We start from the raw sequence: 19,559 nt of genomic DNA, 5'->3' as shown, positions 1-19,559 counted from the left end.
CTTCTTATTTTCATCCTACTTCTTCTTCTTCTTCTTCATCCTCATCCTCTTCTTCTTCTTCATCCTCTTCTTCTTCTTCATCCTCATCTTCATCCTCATCCTCTTCTTTTTCATCATCCTCATCCTCATCTTCATCCTCATCCTCTTCTTCATCCTCATCCTCTTCTTCATCCTCTTCATCATCCTCATCTTCCTCTTCTTCTTCTTCTTTATCCTCATCCTCTTCCTCATCCTCTTCTTCCTCATCCTCTTCTTCTTCTTCTTCATCATCCTCACCTTCATCATCATCCTCTTCTTCATCCTCATCCTCTTCTTCTTCTTCATCCCCATCCTCTTCTTCATCCTCATCCTCTTCTTCTTCTTCATCCTCATCCTCTTCTTCTTCTTCATCCTCATCCTCTTCTTCATCGTCTTCCTCTTCTTCTTTTTGTCTTCCTCTTGCAGGTCACTGCTCATGCGCAGATTTTTTATCGGTAAAAAATCGGCCGATTTGCCCACTAATTGCCGCGAAAATCGGCCGATTTTTTTCCAACTTTACCGAAAAAAAAAAACGGCCAAAATACCGAAAAACGGCCGACCAAATCGCCCACTAACGATCCGAAAATCGGCCGATTTTATTTTCGGCCGAAAAATCGGCCGATTTTCGACCCATCTATGGCCTGCATTAGCCCCGGTTCACCTATGTGCAAACTGAATGCGTTTTGAACCACATCAGATTCGGATGACATGTGAACAAAACCGGCTTTCTATGAAGCCAGTTCACATATGTGCTGGCCAGTCGTAGTGTGTTTTTAAAAAGAGTCAGGTATGATTTTCAGTCCGGTTCAGGTGCGTTTTCAAGTGTCATACACTTTAAAAACACACACCTGAAAATAACCGCACTGGAATGCTTTGAAAAATTGCACTGAAACTGGCCCCAGACATATGTGAACCCGGTCTAAAGAGCAAACTTCTACAAGGCTTTATCCATTTATTCCCGTAACGATTACCTTTATAGCATCATAACGTGCCACTTCTGGATCAGATTTCTTTTCTTCTTTAGCTTTTTGCTTGTCTCCTTCAGTGATCCTATTAGAGTACTCATCACTATCAACATCTTCATCCTCCTCTTCCTCCTCCTCTTGATTAGGCAAGAAAGGGAATGACTTTGTTCCCTGGTACCATGAAAAAGTAGCATCCAAGTATTCCTGCACAAGAAACACAACAAAAGCTCATAGATACCTATAGAAGACACTACGTTTATAACAATTACTTTTCATTTATCAATCATCTCATCAGCTTCATGTGAAAAGTGAGTGTAAATTAAGTTTTAAGAGGCAAGTTAGGCCCCTTTCACATGTGCAGATAGTTTGTCTGTTTTTCATCTATCCGTTGACGCATGAAAAACAAACATGAATGCATCTATTTGGGAAAATAGATGTGAATGAATGATTATCCGTTTACATCCGCATCCACCAACGCCCCTTTTTGAAACAGATTAAAAGCCCTATTTTTGTTCCATTATAAAAACAGAATGGACAAAAAACAGATGTAAGCAGACAAATGGTGTGTTTTTTTTTTATTTACCTTCATTATTATCACAAGGGGGCTATCAAGCCCCATATGGTATAGCATTGGGCAGGTGACAGGTAGAGAGGCATCATTGGTCCCCCCAGCCCTCCAATGCAGCTAATCAAGCACAGATCATACTTCAGAGCCCCATAAAAGTGACTGGGGGGCTCTAGAGGTGCCCAGATCGCTTTTATATGAAAACCCTTCACTGGCTGGTAAAATTCACACTGCCTGGAGCGGCTCTGTGACATCAGCTGACAGCGGCCTTTAGCCTGCTGTCAGCTGATTCTGGGAGCACAGTACTGCAAGTGCAATCCTGTGACCCAGAAGAGAACTATGGCCACAAGAGCTTTGTCTATACTTCTCATTTAATAGATGTTGCATGTAATTTAAGCTGGAAGATTAATGACAACTAGTGGCAAAAATAAAGCACAAATTAACTTCCCGGCCAACCACAGTACATTTACTGCGGGTCGGCGGCACGAACAGGTTGAGATCACGTACATGTACGCCATTGCGCGCTGCTCCTGTGACCGCTGTGTCCACCAGACACAGTGGATTACAATTACCCGTAACCGGGTATCAGGTAATCGCTATGACTGGAAATAGCAATCATATAATAATGTAAACAAGCGATCATGAATGGATTTTGATTCATGAACAGGTTGCTTACAGTTGTGATCTGTGATTGGCCCACAACAATCAAATGGTACCTGGCTATGTGTACCATGTGATTAGCTGCAGCCAATCACAAATCACAACCATAAGCAAGCTGTTCATGAATGTTAACTCATCTATGACAGCTAAAACTACTTCTTATACATTGACCATCAGTGTATAAGCAATAACAGTATCCAAAAAAAACTTTATTTATATATATTTTTTTTAACATACTGTTAGCAGTCAGTAGGGTTGCACCAATACTGGAATCAGTGCTGATACTAAGCATTTGCATGAGTACTGGTACTCATGAAAATGCTCCGATACCTAAAACCGATACCTTTGCAGTGCAATTTGAGCCCATACAAAATGAATGGGCTCAAATCGCACTGCAAAGAATGTGTGATTTGAACAGGAATGTGGTGCGATTCCTGTCTGAATCGCATGCGATTTCTGTCTGAATCGCATGCGATTTACCCCACAGTTCCTGTGTAAACCCAGGCTCGTCAGTGATTTCATCCTGGGTTCACACAGCAGCAGTGTGGGAAACCGCATGTGAATCGAACAGGAATCGCACAGCATTCCTATTTAAATTACATGCAATTCTTTGCAGTGCGATTTGAGCCCATTTATTTTGTATGGGCCCAAATTGCACCGCAAAGGTATAAGTAATTGGTATCGGCGAGTACTTGAGCACACGTATCGGTATTCATAGATAAAAAAAAAAACAGATATTGGTGCATCCCTACCAGTCAGTATCCCTGATCACTGAAACACCAGTCATATGATGACGTTGTACTGCAACAAAAGCTGTGAAAATAAAAGTTATTTAATTTCTTCATTTTCCAAAAAAACTGTGAAAAAAAAATTACAGCTTCAAAAAATTGGCTATGCTTCTTACTAAATACCTTTCCAGAAAGGGGTCATTTGGGGGGTATTTGTACTGACCTAGCATTTTAGGGCCTTGAGAAATGAGATTGGCCATCAGTATATCCGAACTAATCAATTTTCAAATATACATACCATAGTTTGTAGACTCTATAACTTTCACTCAGACTAAATAATATACACTGAGTGGGTTATCTTTACCAAAAAACGTAGCAGAATACCTAAATTTATAAAGAAAGATTAATCTTTAGCAAAATTTTCTAACAGTAATTAAGAAAACCATTTTTTTTTTCAAAATTTTTGGTCTTTTTACTTTTATAAAGCAAAAATATAAAAAATATAAATTCCGCCAAAAGAAGGCTCTATTTGTGTGAAAAAATTATATAAATTTCATTTGGGTACAGTGTTGCATGACCGCGCATTAAGCACTTAAAGTAGCACAGTGCTGAATAGCAAAAAAATGTCCTGGTCATGAAGAAGGAAAAACCTTCTGGAGGGCAAACTGTAAAAAAAATAATTCCATAATCATTCATGGTTTTACATAAACGTTGTATAAACTTAAGTGTTGCATTCATTATCTTTTTTTAAGTGTTTATACATTACAAAAAAGCCAGGATTTCTTTCTGTGTCTTACAAATGTAGATGTGATGGTACTAAATGTATAATGGTGTAATGAGGTTAGCTCTTATTCTTTGGCAGTACAACACAGGTGCATGCCTGTTTTATGACCTCATAAAGCCAATGTGATTTAATGCATAAAACATTCACACAGTGCTCTGTTTTATCTTTTGTAAACATTCCTCAATAAAATGATTCTAACAATTTAAAAAAATGTACCTCATCTTCTGGGGACACCAGTAAAGCATGAAAAGCGCTAACAGATGCAGAAATGACATTGTCTATGTTATCATCTATAGAAAAGCGCAGCAGAAAGAGGAATCCGGCATCCAGAAGCAAACGAAGAACACTTCCCTTTAGGACAGAGGCAAACTCTCCTTGCTCAGCCTAGAAGACAGCAGAGAGCACACACTGATCAGTAATTAACAATTCCTGTTCATTTCAGTGATGTCAAAGCAGGAATCAAAAGTTAATTCTTGCCCTATTGTGAGAAAAGTCACTACAATCAAATGGTAAAACTATTAAGCCTGGGTTCGCATATACGCGGTGCGGTATACAGCATGTGATTTGGAAAGGAACCGCACCGCATTCCTGTGCAAATCACATTCGATTTGTGCGTTGTGCGATTGGAGCCATGCATTTCATATGGCTCTAATCGCACCACACCAAAAAGGTGCAGGACCTTTTTTTGGGTCCACACTAGAATCAGATTGCATGGGTATTCACACCTATGTGATCTGATTCTGCACATCGCAGACCACTTTCAAGGTGTTAACATACACACCTGCAGCAGTTCACATTAACGGGGTGCGATTCTGATGCAGTGCGGAATTCGCACAGAAAACACTGAGAATTCCGTGCCGCATCAGTGTGAACCAGGGCTAAAGAAGAACCCTGGTCTACATAAAACAATAAGACTATAAATGTGTAAATGTGTAGCGCTGCTTCACAATAATATAACAAATATTGTGTAAAAAGTGATAATACTAAAATTTAATATCAACAAAAAAAGTGCTGTGAAATGAATAAAATATATCAATAAAATAAAACAACAAGGTAATCAAGTGCTGAAGTAATCCCAACTCTTCATGCCACAATATGACCCATCATACTGTGAGTAAACAGCTATAACAAACCCAGCAGCACCGGTGTTGTGGTTACAAATGCAAGGAGAACAGAATGATATGGACTTTAATATATGCACTGCACTTTATTAACTAGAAAAGCTACAATTTCTGGGGAAATTGTGTGAAGTGTTCTTGCCTCCACCAGTAGTCTACAACTCACACTCTAGCTTTTGTCACTCTGCTGCCTGCTCACGCACCTGGGTTCCTATGGCAACTCCCTCTACAGCAAGGGCAGAGAAGAGTGGTTAAAAATAAACTGCTCCAACTTGCTCACTTCACTGCCGGTTGCCATCTTCAAACAGTTTTAGTTTAAAAATTATAAATCCTACACTGAAGAGCTTTATATTGTGAGAATCACAAGACCGAGACCTACATTTTGATGCATAGTATGTCTCTGAAATATTAAAAATGAAGGCACAGTCGCAGTTTAGAAATTGCCCTTCAAATCTGGCTAGAGTGGAGTTTCAATGAATGTCAATGGGCGGCACGAGTTGCAAACAAATGGTCATATTGTGAAAACTATCAGGACTATGGCTTAAACGTGGATATTTTTAGTGGCAGCAGGGATAGCTGAACGTTTTGATATAAGATTTGTGTAGGTGGGCTTGAAAATGAGGGAGTCAGTTTAGAAATCATGTCCTGATTTTTCAGCTCACACTCTAGCTTTTGTCAGCTCCCACACTAGTTTTGAATATTTTGCCATTCATTCCTATGGGACCAATTTCCCAAGTAACGCCGATATTTCATGAACCATTCGGCGAAATGTTCCACAAAGTAATAGCACACCAATCGGGAACAATCCGCACATTTCGGTATATTACTGTCTATGTAGTGTAAAAACTGTGGGAGGAGTTAGGGTGGTAAATTTGGCTATAATAATAAGAATATATATGTGAGATAACAGTAAATGGTCTTGCCATGCAAGAACACTTAATTAATGATCACATATAGCACGGAGTTTGTTATAGCTGGTAACTCACAGTATGCTGGGTCATATTATTGCAGGCAGAGTTAGGATTATGCAGTACTTGATTAACTTGTTTTATGTTATTTATATATTTGATTCATTTCACAGCACTGATTTTGTTGATATTACATTTATTTAGCTTTATCACATTTTACACAATATTTATTTTATTTTGAGGCAGCGCTACATATTATACATTTATGGTTTATTGATTAGTGCTGGGAGCACTTCACTGTGTTGGCGGCAGCCTCTTAGCTTTTATTGTAACTTTTTTTGGACACATAGCTTGATTTTTTTTTTTATTTGTTAATGTGATTTGATGTTTCAGCAGCATACTAGGTTTTTTTTTTTTAATATATTTTGGTCTTACATAAAAACAGGAGACTGTTCATATTTAGACAGCCCTTTATGTAATATACACACAAATGCATAAAAAAAACTCATTTTAAATTTAATATATACTTTATACAAATAATAAAGTAATATGTCAGTTCATAAAAATATTCCTGTATTTTTTCTTTTACTTTCCCTTACCTTCTTCACAATGCGGCCCAAAACTTGCAATGATAAAGTCCTTTGCTGAATGAACTGGCTGCGAGAAAGATGGAAGAGTTCCTGAAGCGAATAACCAGCTCTCTTCGGGGGGGAAAAAAAAAAAGAACAATGGGAAAAAAATTACAATCCAGACTTGTAATAGAAAGTAAGGTTAGTAGGAAGTAGGCTTGTGTGGGGATCGCTATTCCTTGAAAAAAATTGAAGGCCCATTCACACTTGCGCTTTGTAGCAATGCCCACATTAACTTCTGTTATCACAGCACATGGCAACCTGCTCTATGTGCATTACGGTACTATTCATTGTAGGTCATGAAAATTTTTTTTTTCCATGGATGTGGTGTGTTGGCAGCCCATTCATAAAGAATAAACTACCATGTGCCTCATATTCCAGAGACAAAGGAAGAAATGAGAGGAATTCTCTACAAAAGGGGGGCAGAGGACACTAATGTGGGGGAGGGGTGATGTGAAGGGAGGCAGAGGACATTATTGGGGGGTGATGAGAGGGGGGCAAAGGACACTACTGTGGGTGATACGAAGGGGCTTTGAAAAGTGTGTGTGTGTGTGGGGGGGGGGGGGGGGGGGGTTGGGGGTGATGTGAAGAAGAGCTGGGATGTGAAGATCTTTGTCATCACACAAACATGCGATTCGGACATCTGAAAGAAAATTTTACTGATCAGGCCTCCATGAATTTTAATTAAAAACCCCTGGCCTAAAAGATACCCAAACAGTTTTAGCTTTTGCTGCAGGTCACATTACCTGAATAAATGTCAATAAATTATTAATTTCTTAAAAAATGCTAGATGATTTTCTTTTTTTTGTGACAGCAAAATCTAGCTATAGATCAACAAATGTTGTTAGTGAACTCAAATATGCATCCAAAAGAACAAAACGAAACCAGCGCTCAAATCTTCATGCAGACTAAGGAGATTCTGAATGCCAAACGCTGAGGTGCAGCCCTTCAGAGATCAGGAAATCTAGGTGATGGTGAACAAAAACAAACAAGGGCGCACTCCCATCGTGCATTAACGTGGTACACCACATAATTATTGAACAATTATAGATAAATACTCACAAACCAAAAGATATAAAAAGAGAACAGGTGATCTGTAAGGACAGTCCAATGGATTCAAACACTTTGTAAGGGATGGACTAACGCGTTTCGGGAGACGAGCCCCCTTCCTCAGAGCTAAAATGTAGACCAGGTCTACAGGAGTACCACGTTAATGCAAGATGGGAGTGCGCCCGTTTGTTTTTGTTCAAAGTCAAATATGCAGTACAATGTGCACAACTGAATTTCAGCTCACCTCTGCCTCCTCTCCATGGTGGTGTAGACCCAAATGTGTAGGAATCTCTTTATCTGGAGGTAACAGATCTCCCTTTAGACTGAATCGAGCCTGCATACCCTATAAAAATATAATCGGCCAGTGTTATATGAGAAAAGTGAAAAAAAAAAAAATTCAGTATAAGGCAAAATACAAAGAGCATTCTCCCACAAATCCAACATCCATGCTAAAAACATACTCACTAAGAAAGCAAGATAAAACCTGATTCAACCCAATCTACTACTTCTGGAACGTTTAGAACCTTTCAAACACTTGAAAACCCACTTAAAAGGATTGTAAAAATATTATATATCCTTTTTTGGAATCAATTTCCAATGTACTTTTCTGCTATATTGTAATTTGTAAAGTCAATTGCAATGCAGACTGTTACTTTGCATGTAGATAAATTAAAGAGGATCAATGCTTAAATATTATAAACAATCTGGCTGCAACATACAAGGAAATGGTAAATAAATCTAAACTCCTTTTCTGGGAAAAACAGGAATCTAGAATCACTTCAGCAGGCAGTCATGTGACCAATGCCCTAGAACTAGACGCATGGTTTCTGACAAACACTCAGAGATGGCCAATAAGCAGGTTCTGCTTGAACAGTGACCTTTGTCTTTAGCAAAAACTGAAGAACAAATGCCTTGGCTTAAGTCAAGAAACTGAAAGCTAGAAGGGGCCCAGGTTTCCACCCCCATCACCATTAAAAGACATTTTAGACTCTCAGTTTATCCTTCCCAGATAAGATGCTGCTGGGCTTTTAAAATCAAGCCCATTGAGCCATTTACTTTAAAAAATATGTCAGCCATGACAGCTTCCATATTGCATAAGCACACAGGTTTTATATACGAACACCTAAAAAATCAACATATTGCTCAATGACATGTGTGACTAATGCGTTTCACAAAAGTGTAGCAAAATCAGCACTGCACCAATGATTTTGTAATCTGAAAATATTTATTTAATCCTGTCCTCCAACTCGCTGACTTGGATCTCTATGATGGAATATTTTTCAAATCCAAAACGACTGATGTAGTTTCTTCTGTTTTCCCACAGCTTCTGGATTCTCTCCAAAATGCCTTAAAGTTCATTTTGTGCTTGATCGCTGTCTTACCGGAGCCAATGTACTGGATGATTAGGACTTTGCTCTGCATAGATTATTTAGAAGCAACCCTTGAAGCTGCATCTCCCACCCACGCTCCTACAATTGTGCAATGTTAGCACTGCAGAAGGATTCTCAAATCATACTTCACAATTAAACTTTCCAAAAAGCATTCCAATTTCTCCAGAGTGTTCTGAGCTAGCTGAACCAGTGATTACTGAAATCTTACAAATAATCAATAAAAAATGCTGCGCTAAAATATACAGATTATAAAATAAAAAAATATATAAAAAATAAAAGTCTTAAATATAATAAAAAAGGTGCAATGTGATAATCGTGGTTCATTAGATAGCTGTTGAGTTATCGTGACTTCCGAGGCTTGTGGAGAATGAGTATACAATGCACTAACCAGATAGCACAAAATCTTGTGCGTTGGAGTAAATAAGACCTACTCCAAGGTACTCTGGAAGCGGGAACTCTGCGAACAGGCGAAGTCGTCATCTTGTGGTACGGATTTCAGCCATCGGGGGGATAATACACTTAAGTGTGAGTCGCCTAATAGAGTGCACCTTGAAGGGGGGGGGCTCAAAATATCAAAAAAATTAGCCCAGAAGAGAGAAAAAACTCCAATAGTGTAGTATTTATTAGACAAATGGAGTTTCAACTATAATCAGGTAAAAAACAGACACTTACATCCAAGAGTAAACAGAGTAGCATAACAGGTCAGTAATCCATGTACAGGGGGGTCTCCTGACACGTTTCGTGTAATCACACATTATCAAAGGGAGATAATGATAATGTGTGATTACACGAAACGCGTTGTGCATGGATTACTGACCTGTTATGCTACTCTGTTTACTCTTGGATGTAAGTGTCCGTTTTTTATCTGGATTATAGTTGAAACTCCATTTGTCTAATAAATACTACACTATTGGAGTTTTTTCTCTCTTCTGGGCTCATTTTTTTGATATTTTGAGCCCCCCCCTCCTTCAAGGTGCACTCTATTAGGCGACTCACACTGAAGTGTATGATCCCCCCGGTGGCTGAAATCCGTACCACAAGATGCATCTAATATGATGATTTTACACTATACCGGAATGAGGAAATCTGCCCTGGTCTGATGACGTCTGGTGACTCAACTCCACCTGACGACTTCGCCTGTTCACAGAGTTCCCGCTTCCAGAGTACCTTGGAGTAGGTCTTATTTACTCCAACGCACATGTTTTTGTGCTATCTGGTTAGTGCATTGTATACTCATTCTCCACAAGCCTCGGAAGTCACGATACCTCAACAGCTATCTAATGAACCACGATTATCACATTGCACCTTTTTTATTATATTTAAGACTTTTATTTATTTTTTATATATTTTTTATTTTATAATCTGTATATTTTAGCGCTGCATTTTTTATTGATTATTTGTATATTATTGGAGGATTTAAGGTATTTCCTCTCACTTTGCTGGCTGCTTATCCTGTTTGATGCTTTATATATTACCCAGCGCTCGTATATCACTGTTTTATAACTGAAATCTTGCTCACCCAACTGTCCTCCAGGGCTCCAACTTAAAGTGACACTTTAGGTTCAAAAGTAAAACAGGGCAAACAGGCAGAAACTTACTTACCTGCCTGTCTGTCCTTGTAAAGGGAGCAAATTCGTCAATGCGGAGTCTGACTGGAAATGCACGGGAGTGACACCTATCCCTGCCCGGTCAATGAAAGCACCCAGCAATCGGGACCCGGAAGCCAGCTGGGCAGGGAGCTCAGGGGCGCCATATTGCTGGAGCCGTGATCGGTACAGTTAATGATAGTGTAATATTGTTTAGTACATTTTTATATATACACGTAAAGAAATTAGCTTCATGTATAGTGTTACCAACGACTGCTAATGTTTAAAACAACATTGTTCACTATGTATAGGTAACACTAATTATTAAGACAGGGACCTGTCAAAGTTGGCCAAATGGAGTACATATCCCAGATCTGCATAGATGCACACAGCCCAGCTTAGGAGCACGCCCACACGAGTGTCCTCTTCAGCACACAGCTTGCTACAGAGGCACTCGGAGTAGAGGAGGAACAGAGATCATCAGCAGGGGGGACCCCAGAAGAGGTAAGAGGCCGCTCTGTGCAATACCACTGTACAGAGCAGTTAGGACCCTATGTAAAATCTACATAAGAACAGAATGCAATGATTTGCAAATCTCATAAACCCATATTTTATCCACAATAGAAAATAGAAAAAACATAAAATGTTTAGACTGAGAACATGTGACATTTTAAGAAACAAAGATGATAATGTAAATATTGATGGCAGCAAAACGTCTCAAAATGTTGGGACAGGGCAATACAAAGCTGGAAAAGTAGGGTACTAACAAGGAATAGCTGGAAGAACATTTTGCAACTAATTGGCAACAGAGCAGTAACGTGACTGGGTATAAAAAGGCCATCGCAGGAATTCAGGCTAGGTTCACAACCCTGTGTGTTGCGATCGATGCGTTTTGCATTTTCGAACACACGTTTTTCATGCTGTTTTGACTTTTATGCCACTTAGATGCGACTTTGGATGGGTACAACTTTAGTACAATTTTCCATGGGTGCAACTTTGGATAAGTATGAGTTGGATGCGACTTTGGATGGGTGTGACTTTGATGCAACTTTGGATTGGTGTGGCTTGGATGAGACTTTGATGCTGCTTGAGTGCCAGATAGTGTACAGTCGCACTACATGAATAGAACTGTCATACTTTCCTATTAGCAAAAAAAAAAAAAAAAAGTTGCATAAAAGGCGCACCCATCCAGAGTCACATAACAGTGGCATCAAGGTCAATACTTTCTTATTGGCATAAACAAAAAAAAAACAAAAAGCAAAACGCATCAAAAACACACTATATGTGTTTCTGCCGTGTGTCCATTGAAGTCTATAGAACCAAAAACGCACTGTGTAGCGCTTTAAAAAGACACTGACCCTTTCCAAAAACGCAGTGGCTGAAAAATGCATAAATGTGAACGTGTCCCACAGGAAACCATGTAAAATAAAGTGCAATTCTGCAAAATGCACTGAAAATTGCACATGTGTGAACCAGGTCTCAGAGTATCTCTGAAGTAAAGATGAGCAGAGGTTCACCAATCTTTGAAAAGCTGCATCTAAAAATTGTCGAACAATGTCAGAATAATGTTCCTCAACATAAACTGCAAAGGCTTTAAATATATCATCTACAGTGCATAATATCCTTTCGGAGAATCTGGAGAAATCCGTATGCAAGGGACAAGGCCAAAACTCAATATTGGATGGCCGTGATCTTCAGGCCCTCAGATGGCACTGCATTAAAAACAGGCATGATTCTGTGATGGACATCAATGCATGGGCTCAGAAATACTTCTAAAAATCACCGTTTGTAAACACAGTTTACTGTACAATCCAAAAAGGCAAGTTAAAGCTTTTATCATGCAGAGAAGAAGCCATATCTGAACATGATCAAGAAAGCCCCTATCTTTTCTGGGCCAAAGTTCATTTAAAATGGTTGGTTGCAAAGTGGAAACCTGTTTTGTGATCAGAAAAATCAAAATTTGACATTCTTTTTGCATCCTTCGGACTAAAGAGGAAAGAAACCTTTCGGCTTGTTATCAGCACTCAGTTCAAAAGCCTGCATCATTGATGGAATAAAGATGCATCAGTGAGTAGGGAATGGGCAGCTTGCACGTCTGGAAAGGCACCATCAATGCTTTTTATCAATGCGGAAAGGCACCATCAATGCGTTTTAGAGCAGCATATGCTCCCATCCAGACTACGTCTTTTTCAGGGAACACCTTGCATGTTTCAGTAGAACAATGCTAAACCACATACTGCATCTATGACACTAGAATGGCTTCGTAGTAGAGTCCGGGAGCTTAACTGGCCTGCCTGCAGTCCAGACCTTTGCCCAATTAAAAATATTTGGAGCATCTTAAAACAAAAAATACGAAGATCTAGGATTTTTGAGCAGTTAGAATCCTATATCAAGCAAGAATGGGACAACATTCACCCCCCCCCCCCCCAAAAAAAAAAACTGCAGCAATGGGTCTCCTCAGTTCCCAAACGTTTACAAAGTGTTAAAGTAGAGGGGATGCTACACCAAGGTAAACGTGGTCCTGTCCCAAATTTTTTGAGACACGCTGCTACCCTTCAAATTTCAAAATTACCTAATTTTTTTCTTAAAATGGTACATTTCCTCAGTTGAAATATTTAATATGCCTTTTTTTTTTCTATTGTGAACAAAATATGGGTTTATGAGATATGCATATTATTGCATTCTGTTTTTATGTAGATTTTACATCAGTTCAAAAAGACTCAACTACATTCTAAGGTAATACAGCAGTATTTCAAGGGCATGGGGTTTTCTTGGATTTATTTTGTCAATAAACTGGGCCGTGAGCATAAAACAGATGCAAAATATTCGTAAAATACCTTTTTTGTTTTCTTTTGCCGAGTTTGCGGCAGATCCTTCATCCACTCGAGTTTCTCAAACTCCACTGTTTCCATGTGTACCCATTCCTTTTGAGGCTTCACTGGAAGATCAGCAGCTATAATAAAATAAATAAATACATTCAGTACAAATGTGTCACAGGAGGTCATGAATATAAACACTTTAAGGCGTTTTGATAACGCTGGTAACGTTAGCTGTGTAAAGTCACGTTAAAAACATCAGCTTTTCAGCTTTTTTTTAGCCTTTTTACATTAGCTTTTATCTTCGTTTTCGATTTTTTAGCGGGTTTTTTGTTACCAAGAAAATTTTTTTTGCTCAAAAAAACATCCAAAATCGCCGGTTTGCGGTGTTTTACCACGATTTACCGCATTTTTCAGCGATAGAGTATTTTTACAGCTGAAAAACTCTAGAAACCTACTAGTTCTGGGGGGTTTTTCCAGCCAAAAAATGTCCTTGCCAAAAAACGTTGATTACAGTCTATGTGTGCATGGACACATAGGATAACATGCTGGGGGGTTTACTAGGTGTAGAAAAAAAACATCAAAAAATGTCAAAAGCAAAAACAGCAGCTGTAAAAACATCTAGTGTGCATGAGGACTTAAAGACTACAAACAGAGTTAACCCTTGAGACCTCAGAAGAGGTACTAATTGAACAATAAACCGATAAACCATGATCCCAGCAAACCACACTATTCCAAATCAATATTACTTTAAAGAAAAATCGAAATGCATGAAATAACACTAACACAAAATCCATACAAAGCTCAAATGTAAAAGTAATTATTTAATACACGATTAATAAAGTGAATTGGTAGTTCCAGATGATTGCCCAGCGGTGTGGAAATGTTTGAAAAAACTACTTGTCCAGGGACTAAATCTGGGTCCCAATCTACTTTTCCCTCATGACAATCTACTTGTCCTGATAAAAAAAAAAAAAATGGAATTTTAACCAAAGCATATGTAAATCTAGAGGTGCTTTTAGGAATGTTTTGGGCTTTTAAAAATGAAAAGGCTTTATGGCGACTTAAACTTTTAATATTTTTAGCATTGTGCTTTTTCTTCTCCTCACCTCCTTGCCTGTCTCCAGCACCAAATTACCGAATTACCCAATTTTTTGTTAAAATATAAAAGATGAGGATACACTGAGTAAATAGATACCAAACATGTCAAACCTTAAATATGCATAACTTTAGTACCCTATATTTTCTATAGGCGATGCTTTTAAAGACTCCTACAGGTCTTCAGTTTAGTGTTACTGAGGAGGTCTGGTGCTGGAATTATTGCTCTCATTCCAGCGTGCGCAGCGATATGTAAGGTGTATCACAATTTACATTTGCATTGGTGCCCCAATGAGTACGTTTATGTTTGTATGTGTGTGTATATGTTCGGGGGGCCTCAAATAACATTTTTTGTGGGGGGAGGGGGGATTTACGTGCTTGGGTGTAACTTAGTAATTTTTTACAATTAAAAAAAAATAATGTTTACATAACTTTTTTTTCATCTAAAAGTCCCCTATGTGGCAATTTTTTGGTGACAGGTTCTCTCTCCCCTGTGCTCTATTGAATGTAATGCAGTGTAGATCGCACTGCATTACATTCTTTCCCCTCCTTGATGGCCAGGAAATCTGTCAAAGGGAACCCAGAAGTGACATCATACACTTTGCTTCTAGGTCAGGACAAGAAGGGGAGGAGAGCGAACGTGTGTCCACTCTCCTCCCTTCCCTCTACCAGTTGACAACTGCTATGCTGGTCCTGGGCCCGTAAACAAGGCAAGCAGAGGCCAATCTGCATAGCAGGGGGGAAAGTGAATGGGGGGTTGCGGGTATTGGCACTTTAGCTCAGTGTGTGGAAGCAATCAGGTGGCAGCGCCCAAATGCTTCCACCTTACAAACCCTGTATGTAGAAAAAAAAAAAAAACGACCTGCCCGGCACCCAGAACTACATGTCCCGGGTGTCAGGCAATATAATGTCATATCCCTGCACTGTCAAGGAGAACCCCGTTTCATAAAAATCTAAAGTAAACTACTTAAACACTACAGCTACTTCATGTCATATAAATCCTAGGCAGTGTAAAGTACATTGTTTCTGACTTTTAGGGCTCTGTCACATGTGCATGCAGATAAGGGGACAGTTTAAACAGATGGCAGAGCTACAGCTGTACCGCCACATCCTACCCTCCCATTGGCACTTACCGGGATTTTAACATTACAGCCTGACAAAGCTGTACATATACCAAAATGCTTTGCTTTACAGCTTAAGCATTTGAACTCAGGCTGCAGATTTTGACAAATGGCTCCGCCTGTCAAACTCACCCAATGAGATCAATGGGGCTGCAGTTGCGGCAGACATATCGGGGTTTATTTACTAAAGCTGGAGAGTGCAAAATCAGACTCACTTCTGCATAGAAACCAATCAGCTTCCAGGTTTCATTGCCAAAGCTTCATTGAACAAGCTGAGGTTAGAAGCTGATTGGTTTCTATGCAGAAGGGAGTCTGATTTTGGACTCTCCAGCTTTAGTAAATAAACCCCATCGTGTTTGTGGGTTTAGTACCATAAATAAGCAGGAAACAGAGCCATCACATGTAATGATAAAATACTGCTGCCCCATTGTACATACTGTGTATAAAATACACAGAACACATAAAGTATTTAAACCATTGACATTCTTTTATAAGACGATTTACTTTAAATCAGCATGTGAATATGTAATAAAATATTATTCTAAACTATACAAATGTTCCATGCCTGGTTCCTTTGGGACTGATTAAATACATCTCTTTAACAAAATAAAAGAAAAGAGATGCCACAGGATGTGACAGCAATAAGGCTTTTGTTGTTTCATTGTATGCATGAAAAGATTTTTATCAGATTGGTTCTAATTGAAAACGGTTGTGACGCTAAAGGTTGTCAACATTTGGAGCCTCTTAGCAATTTATGACCTAACAACAAAAACAGTTGGATGCAAATCCTGGCTTGTCTTCTCTGTTCTGCAAAAAAATATGTCCTTGATGTTCTTGTTATGGGATTAGAGTTATTGTTTTATCTCTGCATTACTGCCAAAAAGAGCATAAATAAGACGATATTTAGAGGAAAAAAAACACACATGTGAGTTCCTTCTAAAGCCTTCAAATAACTGCACAAAGTGCTGTACCGTCCATAATGAATAATGTGTTTTTCTATTAAGTAGATTACACCCCAGCATGAATTCAGCAAGGCAGGGGCACACAGGAATGTGCAAAACTTCACAAATTTGCCAAAAAAAAGTGTGAGGGTTTCCTGCAATATGAAAGGTGAGATTCTACCAGATTACAAGTGACTATACAGAGCAATCATTATCAGTATTGCGGGTATTCCCACCAGAGTGTGGAAGCAAAGTGACATCCATTTAGAGGCAACTGTTCCAGGGTGGAGAGAGGGATCATTGAGCCCACAAGTACTCTATATGCACTGGGGCTACAAAGAGTGTATCTATCCCATTATCAAGTCTCACCAACAGTTCACAGGTTTTGCAGTTCACTTTCAAAGCAAAGGTGCTGAGTTTACGGTCGCATCAATGTAACTTACCTATATGAATATCTACAAATTATGAACCGCTGATGGGAATGGAATATAAGAGTAACAGTGTATACCTTGTTAGTAATGGTTTGGTTTACCAGGCAATTTTTAATGCCAAACTTTCAGTTTAAATCAGCTATATACATTCTAGGTGCATCAAAACAAAAAGGTACGCAAAGTCTTATTGATCATTTTTTAGAAAGCAGCCTAATCCTCACATCCTGGGTAGAGAAGCCTGCCCCTGCCTTCATGCTGCAGATAAAGACCCTTGTTCTCTGTGTTGAAAACAGTGGTCTCTCTGCAGAGCTCCAACACACAGCTAGTGTAAGGAAAACTCCAGCTATCCATGTTCAAGAGAATGCATTAAGAGCTAGTTCACACCACATGCATTCCAGTGCTTTTTTCTGTATCCAAAATGCATAGTAGGTTACATGGTTTTCAGTGGGATAGTTCACACCATGCTTGCAGTTCCAGTGTGTTTTGGTGCCAGAAAAAAAAGAAAAAAAAGCAGAACATGCTGCTTTTTTCCTGCACGGAACTGAACTGCACTGGAACATGGTAAAACGCATAAAAAACACACTGGACACCAGTGCAGTGTGAAAAAAAAAATACAAAGAAAAAAATGACCTGGAATGCATCCGGAAACGCTTCAAAAGCGCATCAAGAATGCAAAAAACCTGCACAGGGATGCATAAAAAACCTGCATGCAGAAAGGCACCCGGAATGGATCTGGACTGCGTTCTTGTGGTGTGAAATAGCCCTAGGTTAAAAAAACATTTAGACTTGTGTGCCACTTTAAAAGAAGTCCAGGCTAATGCTATCTGAGCTTAAACCAGCTCCCATACTTATTCTAAGCCCTATACCAACTACCCCGTAGAGGAAAAATGTGTATACTTACCCAATCTAAGGGCGCTCCGGTCTGGTCAAGCAATTGTCTCCCAGCTCCGGCTTCAGGGGAAAGAACAACAGATGCCCCATAGTAAGTCTATGGGTGATGTCACCACCCAGGCATCACAGCTATTTGTTGCCGCTCTGAAACCAGCCGCTGGGGGGGCTTATGTGACCAGACCACAAGGCCCTTAGATTAGGTGAGTATACACATCTTTCCTGCACAGGATAGTTAGTATAGGGCTTAGAATGTGGGTGAGAGCAGGTTTAAGTGTAGTCAGAATTAGCCAAGACTTCAAATTTAAGTTGTGGAACTTCCAGCATGCCTGATGTTTTATGGGATCCAAGTAACAACAGCTACTGGTAACAAATCAACCTTCATGTCTTTGGAGCTAGTAACAGATTGTATATCTGGTGAATTACAGGTGGACAAATCAGCTTTGCAACTGGTTTGTGACACTGACTTTTGATTTTTGTCTTATTTTTGCTCATTTCCTTCTCCCTTTCCCTTCCAAACATATTATCAAAAACAGCTGAAGATTTTTTTCTTCTTTTGCCAGCGTTTAAAGCTACTGCCACCTAAGTGCATATATCAAATACTGTACATCTCTGCCTTTCCTATGACAGTCATGTGAGATGGTGGAGTGAATGGTGCTGGGACCCCAAGTTGATTCTACTTCATATCTATGACTGGTACTGTCACAACGCTCTGCTACAAATATAGGGACATCTGGGTAATGTGTGGGCTTCTTCCATACACCAAGGGATCTCTGTGGAAAAACCTGCGCAAATGGTTGGATCAAAGATTTGAAGCACCACATCAAAATTTTTTAAATCCAAACATTCACCAGCTACTGAAGGAGATTGTATGTAATATATGTAATATTGCAAACTAAAAAAAAAACAACAAAAAATAAAGCACAGGCACAGTTTAGGGACATGATAGGGTACCAGACAATATCAGATAACCTTGGTATTGTGTATAATGGAAAGATGACTTTCCATTACCAACTCTTACTAAGGAGACAGTTGCTAGAGCTCTCTTCCAGGCTCGGAGAGTTGTACTTCGGCATTGGAAGTCGTCTGAATCTCCCTCTCATAAAGAATAGGTACAGTGCATGGGTGAAAAACTCTGGCTTGAGAAATACATATACAAGCATAGGGGCTGCTTCCATAAATTTGATGATCTGTGGGGCCCCTGGCTAGGTACTCCGGGCCTGAGTCCACCGGATATGGTCCTAGACAGGCTTCTTATTAGTTGATGGGGTATCCCAATGAGATGTCTCTTTGCCATGGCTCGGTCCCCTGCTCTCAGCTGCTGTTGTATTACTTGCATTGTATCTAGTCTGTTGTGTTCATGTAATAGCTTGACATCTGTAATACTAATACAATATCGTGGATGTCTAATTGGTTTGCTTCCTGTACCTGCTGGCATCTGCTGTATATGTAAGAGGAATTTCTGGATTTGCTGTATACTTGATATGTCAGATACTCAATAAAACTTTCTTTGATTAAAAAAAAAAGAAAAAAAAAAGTTTTCAGAAATTTGGTGTGATCCAAGGGAACCACTGTGATAACTTGAGTCTCTCAAGCATGACAAACAACAGCAAAGCATGGGTTCCACAATTTTATTTTTTTTTATAAATCATGCCTAGGTGAAACCACACTAAGACCCTGGTCACAATGGGTGCTACTTGTCATGCGACTTGTAAATCGCATGCCAATTCACACCCTATTGTCCACAATTACATTGGTCATATCGGTGCGGTTCTGACTTGGTTGGAACCGCGCCAATTTCTAAAGTAGCACATGCACTACTTTGGTGCGATTTGCATAGACATCTGTGTCAGATGTCTTGC

At 39.3% G+C, this 19,559-nt stretch overlaps 1 protein-coding gene across 2 annotated transcripts in view; it reads right to left on the bottom strand.

The window, feature by feature from the left end:
* RPAP1 (RNA polymerase II associated protein 1) overlaps window positions 1-19,559 on the bottom strand; it is a 111,035-nt gene that overhangs the window by 53,719 nt on the left and 37,757 nt on the right. For both annotated transcript variants that reach the window (XM_089686921.1, XM_089686922.1), the window contains exons 8-12: window positions 13,240-13,355; window positions 7,670-7,768; window positions 6,346-6,447; window positions 3,937-4,104; window positions 990-1,187 (exon numbers count right to left, since the gene is read on the bottom strand). In XM_089686921.1, the coding sequence (XP_089543047.1) occupies window positions 990-1,187; window positions 3,937-4,104; window positions 6,346-6,447; window positions 7,670-7,768; window positions 13,240-13,355 (683 nt within the window). The remainder of the gene's footprint in view (window positions 1-989; window positions 1,188-3,936; window positions 4,105-6,345; window positions 6,448-7,669; window positions 7,769-13,239; window positions 13,356-19,559) is intronic.

Source organism: Staurois parvus, unplaced genomic scaffold, assembly GCF_062004578.1.
Source record: "Staurois parvus isolate SC_StPar_1 unplaced genomic scaffold, SC_StPar_1.0 ptg000414l, whole genome shotgun sequence".
In the NCBI taxonomy this organism is placed as follows: domain Eukaryota; kingdom Metazoa; phylum Chordata; class Amphibia; order Anura; family Ranidae; genus Staurois; species Staurois parvus.
Note: the sequence above shows the minus strand (reverse complement) of the source record. Positions and strands in the feature narration are given on the sequence as shown.